At 49.7% G+C, this 16,953-nt stretch overlaps 1 protein-coding gene across 1 annotated transcript in view; it reads right to left on the bottom strand.

Annotated features, from left to right (window-relative positions):
- The window catches only part of DIAPH1 (diaphanous related formin 1), a 370,807-nt gene that overhangs the window by 184,311 nt on the left and 169,543 nt on the right, over positions 1-16,953 (bottom strand). Inside the window, exon 11 of the mRNA XM_075344403.1 lies at positions 11,032-11,150. Coding sequence (XP_075200518.1) covers positions 11,032-11,150 — 119 coding nt within the window. The remainder of the gene's footprint in view (positions 1-11,031; positions 11,151-16,953) is intronic.

The following is a 16,953-nucleotide window of genomic DNA, read 5'->3' as shown; positions in this document are numbered from 1 at the left end:
GCTTGTCCAGTGGAAGCTTCACTATCGCTGAGAGAGTATGAAACTCCATGCCAAGATAAGTCAGAGATTGGGTCGGGGTTAGATGAGACTTTGGAAAGTTGATAATCCACCCGAAACTCTGGAGAGTGTCTAGTGCCACCTTCAGACTGTGCTGGCATGCCTCTTGAGAGGGTGCCTTTATAAGCAGGTCGTCTAGATACGGGATGACCGAGTGACCCTGCGAGTGCAGAACAGCTACTACTGCTGCCATGACTTTGGTGAAGACCCGGGGGGCTGTTGCCAGACCGAAAGGTAACGCTACGAACTGCAGGTGTTCGTCGTGTATGACGAAGCGTAGGAAACGCTGATGCTCTGGTGCAATCGGCACGTGGAGATACGCATCTTTGATATCTATTGATGCTAGAAAATCTCCTTCAGACATTGAGGCTATGACGGAGCGTAGGGATTCCATCCGGAACCTCCTGACTTTTACGTGTCTGTTGAGCAACTTTAGATCCAGGACGGGTCGATACGATCCGTCCTTTTTTGGGACCACAAACAGATTGGAGTAAAAACCGTGACCTTGTTCCGGAAGAGGGACGGAGGTCACCACTCCTTCCGCCTTTAGAGCGGCCACCGCCTGCAACAGAGCATCGGCTCGGTCTGGTGGTGGAGAAGTTCTGAAGAAACGAGTTGGCGGACGAGAACTGAACTCTATCCTGTACCCGTGAGACAGAATATCCCTCACCCAACGGTCTTTGACGCGTGACAGCCAAATGTCGCCAAAGTGGGAAAGCCTCCCACCGACCGCGGGTGTGGGAATCGGAGACTGCAAGTCAGGAGGACGCCGTCTTGGCAACGGTTCCTCCGGCTGTCCTTTTTGGGCGTGACTGAGACCTCCAAGAATCTGAGCGTCTCTGGTCTTTGTGAGTCTTTTTTGACGAGGCGAATTGGGACCTGCCCGGTCCTCGAAAGGAACGATAACCAGACTGACCCTTCCTCTGTTGGGGTTTGTTTTGTCTGTGTTGCGGTAAGGATGAGTCCTTACCCTTGGAGTGTTTGATGATTTCATCCAAACGCTCTCCAAACAATCGGTCACGAGAAAAAGGCAAATTGGTTAAGCACTTCTTGGAATGAGAATCTGCTTTCCAATGTCTCAACCACAGGGCCCTACGCAAAACAACGGAGTTGGCTGACGCCACTGCCGTGCGGCTTGTAGCGTCAAGAACAGCATTAATCGCGTACGACGCGAATGCCGCCATTTGCGAGGTCAATGGTGCTACCTGCGGGGCAAATGCACGTGTGACTGAGTCGACTTGCGCAAGCCCGGCTGAGATAGCTTGGAGTGCCCATACGGCCGCAAAAGATGGCGCTAATGACGCTCCAATCGCTTCATAGATGGATTTCAGCCAGAGCTCCATCTGCCTGTCAGTGGCATCTTTAAGTGCCGCTCCATCTTCAACTGCAACCAAGGATCTAGCTGCAAGCCTGGAAATTGGAGGATCCACTTTTGGACACTGGGTCCAACCCTTGACCACCTCAGGGGGAAAAGGATAGCGTGTATCTTTAAGCCGTTTAGAAAAACGCCTTTCAGGATAAGCGTGGGGTTTCTGGATTGCGTCTCTAAAGTCAGCGTGGTCCAGAAAAGTGCTTAATGTACGCTTAGGGTATCTGAAATGGATTCTCTCGTGCTGCGAAGCTGACTCCTCTACAAGAGGAGCTGGTGGGGAAATATTTAACATCTTATTGATGTTAAATATAAGATCATTAACTATGGCGTCACCATCTGGTGTATCTAGATTGAGAGCGGTCCCAGGATCAGAATCCTGATCAGTTACGTCCGCCTCATCCCCCATAGATTCATCTCGCTGGGATCCTGACCATTGAGATGAATGTGAAGGCCCGTCATAGCGAGCCCGCTTAGGCTGCCCGGGGCCATCGTCCGAGTCAGAGTCTTCACCCTGAGGTGTATGTGCCCGTCCCGGAGCTTGGAGGTAACTCAGCTGAGGGGGACCAGGGGGCAATGATTGCACAGTGTCCGTGGCCTGAAGTACAGGCCTAGCTCGTAATGTGTCAAGAATTTGTGACATAGTGAGAGACATTCTGTCAGCAAAAGCCGCAAACTCAGTTCCTGTCACCTGGACAGCATTCACAGGTGGTACACCCTGGGTCACGTCCAGCAGAGGTCCCGACTGTGCAAGCGCCGCAGGGGCCGAGCACTGCCCACAATGGGGGTCCGTGGAGCCTGCCGGTAGAAAAGTCCCACATGCGGTGCAGGAAGCATATAATGTCTGTGCCTTGGCACCCTTGCGTTTTACGGACGACATGCTGCTGGCTCTCTGCAATGTGAGAGAGTCTATAGCCAAAGGGCGACCAGCGCTATGCAATACAAAGTATTTGTAGAAACAAAATACTAAGAATACTACTGGCACAAGAGGGGGTGAGCCCTGAGGGCTGCTTACCGCCCGCTGAATAGCGGGTAAGAGGCGCAGAATTCCTTGTCTGGGTCTCCCCGGCTCCCCTCTGCAGCTCAGCGTGTCAGCAGGAATGGCTGCCGGCGTCTGTGGAGAGGGGCGGTCCGTGGGAGTTCCTAAACAAAAGTGCGGGAAACAGTGTCCCCTCTGTGCCGATTGTGAGGGCTGGAGTATGTAAAAACGACTCCAGCCCTCGGCGCTGATGCACTGACCAGCGTCCCGCCCCTCTCCTGACTGGCAGGTCTGGGGGCGGGAACGAACGGAAGCAGGCCGCAAAAGCCGGGGACTCGAGTTATCAGCGCGGCCGCCGTAAAAGCGCGGCCCGCGCTGAAGTCCCCGGCGCACCACAAGTGCCAGCCGCGCCGCAGTCCCAGCGGCCGGCGCGACCGATTCCCAGAAGTGTGCCTGCTTCAGCGAAGCTGAATGAGGCCATGGCACAAGCGCCGCAGCGCTGATGTCCCCGGCGCACCACAACACCCAGCATGCTGCGGTGTGAGCGCCAAATGCACGGGGACACAGAGTACCTTGAGGAAGCAGGGCCATGTCCCTGATGTACTCCGCTCCATCCAGCATCTTCTCCAGGGGCTGTAGATGGAGCACGGTCTCAGTGCCTGGAGACCAGTAAATCCCACTTCACCCAGAGCCCTGTAAAAAGGGATGGGGAAGGAATCAGCATGTGGGCTCCTGCCGCCGTACCCGCAATGGGTACCTCAACCTTACAAACACCTCCGACATACAGTGGGGTGAGAAGGGAGCATGCTGGGAGCCCTGTATGGGCCCTCTTTTCTTCCATCCGACATAGTCAGCAGCTGCTGCTGACTAAAAACAATGGAGCTATGCGTGCGTGTCTGACCTCCTGCGCACAAAGCTAAAACTGAGGAATCCGTACTCCTACGGGAGGGTGTATAGCCAGAAGGGGAGGGGCCTTACACTTTTAAGTGTAGTTCTTTGTGCGGCCTCCAGAGGCAGTAGCTATACACCCACTGTCTGGGTCTCCCAATTAGGAGCGAAAAAGAAATATCCCTCATTGGCTCGAATGGTGGTTTCTGAAGAACCCTCAGCACCTTGTTCAGATCCCAGGGTTCTAACGGCCGCTTGTAAGGAGGAACGATGTGACAAACCCCCTGCAGGAACGTGCGTACCTGTGGAAGTCTAGCTAGGCGCTTCTGGAAAAACACAGAGAGCGCTGAGACTTGTCCCTTAAGGGAGCCGAGCGACAAACCCTTTTCCAGTCCAGATTGAAGGAAGGACAGAAAAGTGGGCAAGGCAAAAGGCCAGGGAGAAAAACCCTGAGCAGAGCACCACGACAGGAACATTTTCCACGTCCTGTGGTAGATCTTGGCGGACGTTGGTTTCCTAGCCTGTCTCATAGTGGCAATGACCTCTTGAGATAATCCTGAAGACGCTAGGATCCAGGACTCAATGGCCACACAGTCAGGTTGAGGGCCGCAGAATTCAGATGGAAAAACGGCCCTTGAGACAGCAAGTCTGGTCGGTCTGGTAGTGCCCACGGTTGGCCGACCGTGAGATGCCACAGATCCGGGTACCACGACCTCCTCGGCCAATCTGGAGCGACGAGGATGACGCGGCGGCAGTCGGCCCTGATCTTGCGTAACACTCTGGGCAACAGTGCCAGAGGAGGAAACACATAAGGGAGCTGAAACTGCGACCAATCCTGAACTAAGGCGTCTGCCGCCATAGCTCTGGGATCTTGAGACCGTGCCATGAATGTCGGTACCTTGTTGTTGTGTCGGGACGCCATGAGGTCGACGTCCGGCACCCCCCAACGGCAACAGATCTCCTGAAACACGTCCGGGTGAAGGGACCATTCCCCTGCGTCCATGCCCTGGCGACTGAGATAATCTGCTTCCCAGTTTTCCACGCCCGGGATGTGAACTGCAGAGATGGTGGAGGCCGTGGCTTCCACCCACATCAAGATCCGCCGGACTTCCTGGAAGGCTTGCCGACTGCGCGTGCCGCCTTGGTGGTTGATGTATGCCACCGCTGTGGAATTGTCCGACTGAATTCGGATCTGCTTGCCTTCCAGCCACTGCTGGAACGCTTTCAGGGCAAGGTACACTGCCCGTATTTCCAGAACATTGATCTGAAGTGAAGACTCTTGCCGGGTCCACGTACCCTGAGCCCTGTGGTGGAGAAAAACCGCTCCCCACCCTGACAGACTCGCGTCCGTCGTGACCACCTGCCAGGATGGGGGTAGGAAGGATTTCCCCTTCGATAATGAAGTGGGAAGAAGCCACCACCGAAGTGAAGCTTTGGTCGCCTGGGAGAGAGAGACGTTCCTGTCGAGGGACGTCGGCTTCCTGTCCCATTTGCGAAGGATGTCCCACTGAAGAGGACGCAGGTGAAACTGCGCGAAAGGGACTGCCTCCATTGCTGCCACCATCTTCCCCAGGAAGTGCATGAGGCGCCTCAAGGGGTGTGCCTGACCTTGCAGGAGAGATTGTACCCCCTTCTGTAGTGAACGCTGCTTGATCAGCGGAAGCTTCACTATCGCTGAGAGGGTATGAAACTCCATGCCAAGATATGTCAGCGATTGTGCCGGTGTCAGACTTGACTTTGGAAAATTGATGATCCACCCGAAACTCTGGAGAGTCTCCAGAGTAGCGTCGAGGCTGTGTTGGCATGCCTCCTGAGAGGGTGCCTTGATCAGGATATCGTCCAAGTAAGGGACCACCGAGTGACCCTGAGAGTGGAGGACCGCTACTACCGTAGCCATAACCTTGGTGAAAACCCGTGGGGCTGTTGCCAGGCCGAACGGCAGTGCCACGAACTGCAGGTGTTCGTCTCCTATGGCGAAGCGCAAGAAGCGCTGGTGCTCTGGAGCAATCGGAACGTGGAGATAAGCATCTTTGATATCGATCGATGCAAGGAAATCTCCTTGGGACATTGAGGCGATGACGGAGCGGAGAGATTCCATCCGGAACCGCCTGGTCCTTACGTGTTTGTTGAGCAGTTTCAGGTCCAGGACAGGACGGAAAGACCCGTCCTTCTTTGGGACCACAAACAGGTTGGAGTAAAAACCGTGGCCCTGTTGCTGAAGAGGAACAGGGACCACCACTCCCTCTGCCTTCAGAGTGCCCAGCGCCTGCAGAAGAGCCTCGGCTCGCTCGGGAGGCAGGGATGACCTGAAGAATCGAGTCGGGGGACGAGAGGTGAACTCTATCTTGTAACCGTGAGACAGAATATCTCTCACCCAGCGGTCTTTTACCCGTGGCAGCCAGGTGTCGCAAAAGCGGGAGAGCCTGCCACCGACCGAGGATGCGGATTGAGGAGGCCGAAAGTCATGAGGAAGCCGCTTTGGCAGCGGCACCTCCGGTGGTCTTTTTAGGACGTGACTTAGACCGCCATGAATCAGAGTTCCTTTGACCTTTCTGAGACCTTTTGGACGAGGAGAATTGGGACCTGCCCGCGCCCCGAAAGGACCGAAACCTCGACTGCCCCCTCCTCTGTTGGGGTATGTTCGGTTTGGGCTGGGGTAAGGATGTATCCTTTCCCTTGGATTGTTTGATGATTTCATCCAAACGCTCGCCAAACAACCGGTCGCCAGAAATTGGCAAACTAGTTAAGCGCTTTTTGGAAGCAGAATCTGCCTTCCATTCCCGTAGCCACAAGGCCCTGCGGAGTACCACCGAATTGGCGGATGCAACCGCCGTACGGCTCGCAGAGTCCAGGACAGCATTAATAGCGTAAGACGCCATTGCCGACGTCTGAGCGGTTATGGACGCCACCTGCGGCGCGGAAGTGCGTGTGGCTGCGTCAATTTGCGCTTGACCTGCTGATATAGCCTGTAGCGCCCATACGGCTGCGAATGCTGGGGCAAAAGAAGCGCCGATAGCTTCATAGATGGATTTCAACCAGAGCTCCATCTGCCTGTCAGTGGCATCTTTGAGTGAAGCCCCATCTTCCACTGCAAGAATGGATCTAGCCGCCAGTCTGGAGATTGGAGGATCCACCTTGGGACACTGAGTCCAACCTTTGACCACGTCAGGGGGAAAGGGATAACGGGTATCCTTAAGGCGCTTAGAAAAACGCTTATCTGGACAATCATGGTGATTCTGGACTGCCTCTCTGAAATCAGAGTGGTCCAGAAACATACTCGGTGTACGCTTGGGAAACCTGAAACGGAATTTCTCCTGCTGAGAAGCTGACTCCTCCACCGGAGGAGCTGAGGGAGAAATATGCAACATACGATTGATGGACGCAATAAGGTCGTTCACTATGGCGTCCCCGTCCGGAGTATCAAGATTGAGAGCGGCCTCAGGATCAGACTCCTGATCAGCTGTCTCCGCATCATCAACCAGAGATTCCCCCCGCTGAGACCCTGAACAATATGATGATGTCGAGGGAATTGTCAAGCGAGTTCGCTTAGTCGGTCTGGGACTGGGGTCTGTGTCAGAGCCCTCAGCCAGGTATCTATGAGAATCCCCGGGGGGGACATTGTTGGTCCAACTGAGGGGGGCCAGGGAACAATGATTCAACAGAGTCCCTGTGCTGAGATACCGGCCTGGACTGCAAGGCTTCTAGTATCTTAGCCATAGTCTCAGAGAGTTTATCCTTAAAGACTGCAAACTCCGTCCCTGTCACCTGGACAGTGTCAGCAGGTGGAGCCCCCTGGGCCCCCCCTAGCAGAGGCTCCAACTGAGTAAGTGCAGCAGGGGCCGAGCAGTGCACACAGTGAGGGTCAGTGGAACCTGCCGGTAGCGGCGTCGTACATGCGGCGCAGGCAGCATAGTAAGCCTGTGTTTTGGCACCCCTGCCTTTTGTGGGCGCCATGCTATGTCTTCCCTGAGTAACACAATAGGGAATATAGCCAGAAAGCAACTGTGCACTATACAGTGTAAAATATATACCATAAATATATAATTACACTTCTGCACAATGGGGCTAGCACCACAGGTGCTGCTTACCACCCGATTAAAGCGGTTGTGAGGCTACCAGAATCCCTGCCTGGGTCTCCCAGAATTTGTCCCCCTCTGCAGCGTCCGAGGAGCTGACAGGAATGGCTGCCGGCGTCCTGAGGAGATGAGGGAGCCGTGGGCGTGACCCAGAAAGTGCGGGAACTGGTGCCCCACTGTGCACAGTGAGGGGGGTGGAGTATGCAAAGCATGCTCCAGCCCTCACTGCTGCACGTCTGTACAGCGTCCCGCCCTACCCCTGCCTGTCAGGGCTGTGGGCGGGAGGAGAAAACACTAGGCCGTACAAGCCGGGGACTCAAGTAATAAGCGCGGCTGCCATAAAAGCGCGGCCGCGCGGAAGTCCCCGGCGCACTACAAGTCCCAGCCGCGCCGCAGTGTTAAAACATGGCGGCGGCGGTAGTGCGGTAGTCCCCCTACATAAACACACTCAGCGACGCTGTAATGGCACATTAACCCGGTCAGCGCCGCGGTCCCCGGTGCACTAGCACACCCAGCAATGCTGGAGTGTTGCTGTGCGCGGTCCCCACAGGGACACAGAGTACCTCCAAGTAGCAGGGCTATGTCCCTGAACGATACTCAGCTCCTATCCAGCAGGCTCCCAGGAGTTGTGGATGAAGCACGGTCTCAGTGCCTGGAGACCGATAGGATCCCACTTCACCCAGAGCCCTAAGGGGGATGGGGAAGGAAAACAGCATGTGGGCTCCAGCCTCTGTACCCGCAATGGATACCTCAACCTTAACAACACCGCCGACAAGAGTGGGGTGAGAAGGGAGCATGCTGGGGGCCCTATATGGGCCCACTTTTCTTCCATCCGACATAGTCAGCAGCTAATGCTGACTAATCTGTGGAGCTGTGCTGTGCATGTCTGCCTCCTTCGCACAAAGCAAAAAACTGAGGAGCCCGTGGGAGCACGGGGGGTGTATAGGCAGAAGGGGAGGGGCTTTACACTTTTAGTGTAATACTTTGTGCGGCCTCCGGAGGCATAGCCTATACACCCAATTGTCTGGGTCTCCCAATGGAGCGACAAAGAAATGAAGTTTACATGTCTGGTTGCCTTACTGGAGCAGCGGCTACAGGTAGAAAATGAAGTTATATTCTCCCTGCAGCCATCGGGGCAGTGCTCACTATACAATGATTGCAGCTGGAAGTACCACCCGTCACTGACTGAAAGCCTGCTATAAAACAAGTGTGTGCAGGGCAAGATGACAAGTGTTGGGAGCAATTACAGCACATCCACTGCACAGCCCCACTGAATGGAAGCCAGCTAATTCACGGATTATAGTCATTTTCTCCCTGTAGCCGCTGCTTCAATAAACCGGCCAGGCAAGAAAGATTTAAACACCATTTACCTGCAGATTAGCACTGGATCTAAAAGCTAAAGAACATTTTTGAAGGTTCCCCTTAAAAGGATTGTCCACGCATCTAATACTGCAGTTTTGATAAAATCACTTATCGGCTGCAGAGCTAGCAGTTCTCTGTATGTTGATCTCTGTAACATCCTGCCAACATCACTGATTGGAGGGTATTTTAACCCAAAGAAAGGCAATAAAGTAGGCAAAGACCCAACAAAAGGAAGTCGCATTGCCGCTGGCTGTTGGGCTCACATAAAACTGTCCATTTTTTTGTGCTAAGTATCTCAATTTTTCCCATGTGCTCATAGCAGTAATGCATGTCTATATTCCCAAATTCATTGTTACACATATCTTAGTGCTACAGAGTGCAACTGACTCTTTTATTTGTGTTGTTGTGCACAATGTTGGACTTCTTGGCAGGTTTACTGGTCCACTAATGATAATCTCCAGCTGATAAAACACTCACTTTATAAAAGCTGCAACAAGCAACCTATTAAGTGACACCTCACTGGAATAAGGTTATCTGCCCCTATATCTATATATATCTATATATCTATCTCTACATAGATCTACATATATCTATGGAAACCTATGCATGCAAGTAAACGTATGTAGTGGTGTCTTGTAATCTGATGTAATTAGGATCTAGCGGGGTCCACTATGCAGCTTTACCCCAGGGCTTCTTATATAGGACCGGTTCCAGTCCCCCCAAAGCCATGATGCCCAGTTATGAGGATATTAATATTTGTACTCAATTGTTTAGTTTGTTGCTATCTCTTGCTATGCTGAACGACACTTCCTGCTCGCTGTGTTAGCATCACATCATTATTAGGGTCCACTGAGACAGTAAAGACTTGTCCAAGACAAAATCACCTTAAATTTTACAGTGAATCCAAGATGGAAGCTAAAACTTAGATTTCTGCTGCGGATCAGCTACTTTCGCAGTTTGGCCCCTAATCTGACTTCAGTGAGGAGTCAGAAGCCTGTTTATCATTCTGCGCCTGTTCACCACCCGGCAAGCCCCCTCCTCACCACCCGGCAAGCCCCCTCCTCACCACCCGGCAAGCCCCCTCCTCACCACCCGGCAAGCCCCCTCCTCACCACCCGGCAAGCCCCCTCCTCACCACCCGGCAAGCCCCCTCCTCACCACCCGGCAAGCCCCCTCCTCACCACCCGGCAGCCCCCTCCTCACCACCCGGCAGCCCCCTCCTCACCACCCGGCAGCCCCCTCCACACCACCCGGCAGCCCCCTCCACACCACCCGGCAGCCCTCCTCACCACCCCGCAGCGCCCTCCTCACCACCCCGCAGCGCCCTCCTCACCACCCCGCAGCGCCCCCCTCACCACCCCGCAGCCCTCCTCACCACCCTGCAGCGCCCTCCTCACCACCCTGCAGCGTCCTCCTCACCACCCTGCAGCGTCCTCCTCACCACCCTGCAGCGCCCTCCTCACCACCCCGCAGCCCTCCTCAACACCCTGAAGCCCTCCTCACCACCCCGCAGCCCTCCTCACCACCCCGCAGCCCTCCTCACCACCCTGCGCTGATTTTTTTTTTTCAGAAAATGTGAAATACAAATAAAATGCCACATTTACAGACATTGCTGGCAGAATAAAGCAATGTTCACCCTGGCTTTATATTACCAGGAATTTACTGCATTTACAATATAACCGATGAATAAGAGCCATTTCTAAGGCTTTCTATCTTTCTGCGAATCTACAGATACTGGGATTTTTACTCATTTATCTGCCGGCAAAGTTAAGGTTTTCCTTTCTTGATAAACAGATTACACTGCCTAGAAAAAGGTGCTGCGTCCTCCGTGACGGGAATGAGAGAATATTGGCTGTAGATTAGACTACAACCATAGGGTTATACTGCCACCCGGTGGCAAAACTGGAAAACTGCACAACAGCATTAGCAGGAAGAGAACAGCAGTGCAAACAGCGAAGTAATAAAACCTAAAATAAAATTAAAAAAACAGGGAAGTACTAAAAAATTAATAAAAAAAAACTGGGATGTAGTTTCCTAAAACAATTAGCAATTTGGATAGTGGAAAGAATATAAACTCCATTTAGGCGTCTACAGTGGTTTTAGCAGCATGTGGTACAGGGCAGCCTGCAATAGCCCACGGATATATATGTAGTGACAGGACTGTGTAGAGAAACCATGATTTCCCCCATAATTAATAGAGCAGATCATGAGCGCTGTTATTCCAGTAACTGTATGATGACAGCCCCGGCAGCCGCACTCCCGGCTCCTTCCGCCCACACCAGACTAAAGGAAAAGGATATTCCATCTCAACTCGAATGTCTTCAAGTCGCCCGCGCAAGTCATCAGCGTCGTATTCACTGTGCTCCAGAAACACGTTAACTTGCACCTTCAGCTCGTCGTTCTCCATCGCTTGTAGATCCTAAATACACAAGGATTCATTAGTAATAGGAGTATAAAGAGCTTACACTCTACTGTCCAATGGGGGAGGAAGACCGGTTATATTTACCATAAAAAAAGAAAAGATCCATCTGGGACAGTGATCATTCTGGACAAGCCCTGCTCATTTAGCATTAAAGGAGCTTAAAACCTCAATGGAAAAGTAACGCCTAGAACAGGGGGCCCAATACTCACAGGTATAGCCTAGAACAGGGGGCCCAATAAACACAAGTATAGCCTAGAACAGGGGGCCCAATACTCACAGGTATAGCCTAGAACAGGGGGCCCAATAAACACAGGTATAGCCTAGAACAGGGGGCCCAATAAACACAAGTATAGCCTAGAACAGGGGGCCCAATACTCACAAGTATAGCCTAGAACAGGGGGCCCAATAAACACAAGTATAGCCTAGAACAGGGGGCCCAATAAACACAAGTATAGCCTAGAACAGGGGGCCCAATACTCACAAGTATAGCCTAGAACAGGGGGCCCAATACTCACAAGTATAGCCTAGAACGGGGGGCCCAATTCTCCTTTTCCAAATTGTACGCTGCACCTTCTCACCTGCAGGTTTCCCTACATCTCCGCCATCCTCTATTTTGATTGACAGCCCTGGCTTTATAGAGCCACAGGAGGTTGGAGCTAAATGGAAAACAAGTAGCTGGGAAGATGCAATAAATGCCTCGACGGTGCATGGAGTGCCTGTGTTGGGTTTGGACAGTCATTCTGTAATGACAAAGTGCAGGCGCTTAGTGCACCCCTGATGTCGCCAAACGATTCAAGGCACCTTCTCACTTACTTGTTGCCCTCAATCTCCACCCTCCAATCTCAAAATAGAGAGGGGGTGAGGATAAACAAGTAAATGGGAGGGTGCACTGAACTTTTTGGCCATGCCAGGGTTGCACCAAGTGCCTGTGCTTGGTTTGAACAGTCATTGTGTGATGAACTGAGCCATGTTTGGCTGTTTCTGGTCTCCCCCGCTCTTGTGGTCGGTGCCTGGGAGGAGTTTTCACATTTTCAGCTATGAAATGCTGAGAAAGGAATATCCCTTTAACCATGGGCACGTGATAATGTCCCTTTGCACATTAGTATTGCTAAATTACATTGCAGAAATGCAATTGCTTGATGAAGCTGACATTTAAGTAACACCCACCTACCCAACCCCTACCATACTGATGCCAAGGCCTCTCTGCGCTCCCACCAACCTCTGTTACATGGGCTTTGCTAATATGTGACATGTGTCCACATGTCCCCACTGCAGACAAATCACTCACTGTATGGAAGAAGTGTCACCGCTGATATCCCCCCTACAACCAGGGATTTGCTGCAGTAGTACCTTTAATTGGAAACGTATATAGATCTCTATATTGGGCCTAGAAAAGAACGCGCTCCAATACAAAGTCAGCCACCAAATAACCCAAAGGGAAGTGAAAAAGAGGCAAATATATAGAAAACTATATAATGGAGGGAACAGTCAATAGGCGAATAATGTGCTCACATGAGAAATTCGAGCAGAGAATGGTCCCTGCACCGTGACGCACGCTCCCCCTGATCTTCAAGAGCAGTCCAGCAGCCTGAAACCCGCATTTGGGTGCAGGGACCGTTCTCTGCTCGGAGTTTGTATGACGATGCATTGCTCAGCTACTGACCAGTCCCTCCGCTGTATACTATCACAATAGACCCAGTGCTATAGGGAAAGCCAGAATGTTTCCAGTCAGGGCATTATTAACGCAATATCTGATACTCAGACTTTTAGCTTTTTTTTTTTTTTTTTTTTTTAACTAAATACGATCTTATGTGTAATAATTACACTTTATAAGGATTTGTTTTTTGTCCTTATGCATCTTACTCTGCTATTACCATATTATGTATTGATGGATGAGTGCTGGGTATATCATGTACCCATGCGGAGTCGCCTTCAGAAGAACAGCATTGTAACGCTATTAACCAGAAAATCAGTCAATTAGCATCATAAGTTTGGGGACAAGGCAGGGTCCCTTTAAGAGTGCAATTAAATAAAAAAAAAAGTAGAATAGAAACGTTTATTCTTTCAGAATACAAAATGTACATATACATACACCAATATATACATATCTATCTATATATACACATACACATATATACACATACACTAAATATATATATACATATACATATACACATATATATATATACATATATATATACATATACATATATATACATATATATACATATATACATATATATACATATATATACATATATATACATATATACATATATATATATATATATACATATACATATATATATATATATACATATACATATATATATATATACATATACATATATATATATATACACATATATATATATATACATATACATATACATATATATATATATATATATATATATATATATGTATATGTATATATATATATATATATATATATATATATATGTGTATATATATTTTTCACAGACCAGCCCTTAGCCTGGCACACCGCTCTGTGCAATCAATATAAGTATATATCCAAGAACGGCAATCATAAGGGCCAGCAGATCAGAATTAGAAACCAAAAAGAAGACGAGACCAACTCACTGACCATAAACGTGTACAATAACGGCATAATCATGGTACAAGGGGCTGAGGAAAACTTACAGAAATTTGAAGACAGCTTTTCTCAAATTAAACTCCAGGCACAAAACTGCAAAGAACAACAAACCCCAGCAGCCACCATCACCTCTACAGAGACCTCCAGAGACAGAACTGCAGCCCCCAACACTTCACACCCCTCACCCGAGACCCTCAGAGACTGTTTATCTCAACTAGAAAGAGACTTTGTACAATTTAAAGAAGAACTTCAAAGAAACCTTGGTGACAGAAATGCAAATGACCAAGTAATGAATGAGATAAGCAAACTGAGGTGTGAATATGCAGCAGTGAATATGCATCTGCAGGAAATAAGAAGCAAAATGTGTGAACTGCAGCATGAAAATGCCCGACTGAGACAGGAGATAACAGAGCTGAAGACTCCGGGACACCTGAAACAGGAGGACGCCATAGAAACACAGAGGAGTGAAGACAACATGGCCCCCACTGGCCAGGAGGGAGCTATGGTAACTAACACCAGAACAGACACAATGGCCTCCACTGGCCAGGACACTGAGATACCAAATAACTCCAACAATATGAATGCTCCTGAAAATAACATAAGTGAACCACAAACCAGAGAAACAGAAAAGAGAAGAGAACTAGCCACCAGCAAAATCTCCAGCACAGACCCCCAGCTTCACCCACGTACCCCACCCGTGACCTCACAACGTTTTGATACCATCCTAATAATGGACTCAAATGGGAAATACCTGAAAACATGGCGACTATTTCCAGGAAAAAGGGTCAAAAAAATCCACTGTGCAACTATTGAGCAGGTGATGGCAGTCATCAATAACCCACGGTTCACAAGCCCAAATCATATTTTTATACACACAGGAACAAACAATCTGCCAGCCCAACACCAGCAGATCGCAGGACAACTGACCCAACTAGCAAAGACGGCAAAACTAAAATTCCCAGACAGCAAAATAATTCTATCATCTCTGCTCCCAAGAAATGATGTATCCAGCCAAACTACCCAGAACATCAACACGGACCTGACCACAAGAATCAAGGCTGTGCCCGACGTGATCCTGGCACAACACCCCTCCATAAAACACCAACACCTCTACGACGACAAGCACCTAAACAAACAAGGGGTCAGCCTACTGGCCAAAGAGCTGAAGGACATTATACTAAACAGAGACCCCATGCCTGGACTCAACAACAACCAAAATCCCATGGAAAGACCCCCAACAATAAAAAGACAGGAAACCCCAATTTCATCACAGGAGGCCAGAAACAAAGCCCTTCACCCAACATCGGGCCATCAGAGGAGGAGACCACCATGGAGGGGACCATCAACCCCACACAGAGACATGCAGGGCAGAGATATGGAAGAGATTAGAACCCTGCTCAGCACATTGTGCAGGAAACTAATGTGACTGGATCTAACACACCTATAAACCAGTCGTAAATCCAGAGTGTCTTACACAGCCGCACTCATTACAAGGTATATACACATGAGGTATATAGAAAAAAAAAAAAAATGACCTCATTCACAATCAGCAGCTGGAACATCCAAGGCCTGAGCACCTCGGCCTTTGGATGTAAAACAAATGACCCCGACTTTATTCAAAGACTGAAGAATATAGACATTCAGATCCTCCTGGAAACATGGACCAGAGCTGAAAACGAATCTCTGGTGCCAATCGGATACAGAGAAATCTCTGTCCCTGCCCTTAAAAATAAAAACATCAAACAGGGCCGCTGCTCAGGAGGAATATTGATCTGGTATAAAGAAGAGCTCCACCAGTACATCACACCAGTGAAGAGAGGAGGCAGCCACATATGGATCAGAATCAGCAGCTCCATCCTCACCTCTCAGTCCGATGTCTACCTCTGCACCACCTATATACCACCGCCAGAGTCCCCCTACTTCAATCCAGACAGCTTTGAGATCTTACAAGAAGAAGCCACCCATTATCAGGTCCTGGGCAAAGTTCTCATCTTTGGAGACCTCAATGCAAGAACAGGGAGAGAAAAAGACTTTCTGACCACAGACGGAAACATCTACATATTTGGGGCAGAGAATGACAGTCACGACTCAGAACACTCAGAGAGAAACAGCTATGACAGTACAGTCAACAAAAGTGGCAAAAAGCTCCTGAACTTATGTAAAAGTTTAGGTCTTCATATTCTTAATGGACGTACAAAGGGAGACTCACTGGGAAGATATACACTAGACTCCCATGTAGGAAGGAGTGTAGTAGACTACGCCATTACAGATATGGACCCGGCAAATATTAGCGCCTTCATAGTCACCCCACAAACGCACCTGTCAGACCACAGCCAACTTCTCCTGTACATAAAATCTACAGAGAAACCATCCACACAAAAGCCACAGCAGAGCAGCCTCTACAACCGACCTCCATCCTATAAATGGTCCAAGACGTCAGAAATAAAATATAAAGAGGCTCCCAACAGACCGGAATTACAAGAGATGCTCCACAACTTCTACAGCTACAAGTACAAGTCAAACCCAGAAGGAGTGAATCAAGCTGCAAAAGACCTCAACAAAATATTCCACACCATGGCCAAATTGTCCGACCTCAAACAAGTCAACTACAAGAGGCCAAAAGAAAAGCAGATCAATGGTTGGTTTGACAAAGAGTGTAAAGCCGTTCGAAAGACCCTGAGAACAGCCTCAAACAATAAACACAGAGACCCCAACAACCCAGACCTGAGGGAAGCCTATGACACCATACAAAAGCAGTACAAAACCATCCTCAGGAGGAAGAAGCAGAGCTACATCTCTACCAAACTTAGCCAACTCCAAGACGCCCTCCAAGACAACTCCTTCTGGGAAATATGGAGCCACATGGACACAAAGAGCAAGAAAAAGACTGATACCCATATCCAAAATGGCAACATCTGGCTCCAGTACTTCAGAGACCTCTACAAAGACATCCCAAAAGAAGGACTAAGCCAAGAGCAGGAAAACATAACATCAAAACTAAAGGCAATGGAAGAGAAAATCAAAAACTTCCAAAACCCACTGGACACACCAATTACATTACAGGAAGTTGCAGAGAAAATCACTTCCATAAAGTGTAAAAAATCTAGTGGTCTGGATGGAATCCCCCCAGAGATGTTGAAGTACAGCCCACCAGAAATTCAAGCTGCAATGGTTAAACTGTTC

The sequence above is a fragment of the Anomaloglossus baeobatrachus genome, chromosome 4, assembly GCF_048569485.1.
Source record: "Anomaloglossus baeobatrachus isolate aAnoBae1 chromosome 4, aAnoBae1.hap1, whole genome shotgun sequence".
In the NCBI taxonomy this organism is placed as follows: Eukaryota; Metazoa; Chordata; class Amphibia; order Anura; family Aromobatidae; genus Anomaloglossus; species Anomaloglossus baeobatrachus.
This window is presented reverse-complemented; position numbering and strand designations above follow the sequence as displayed.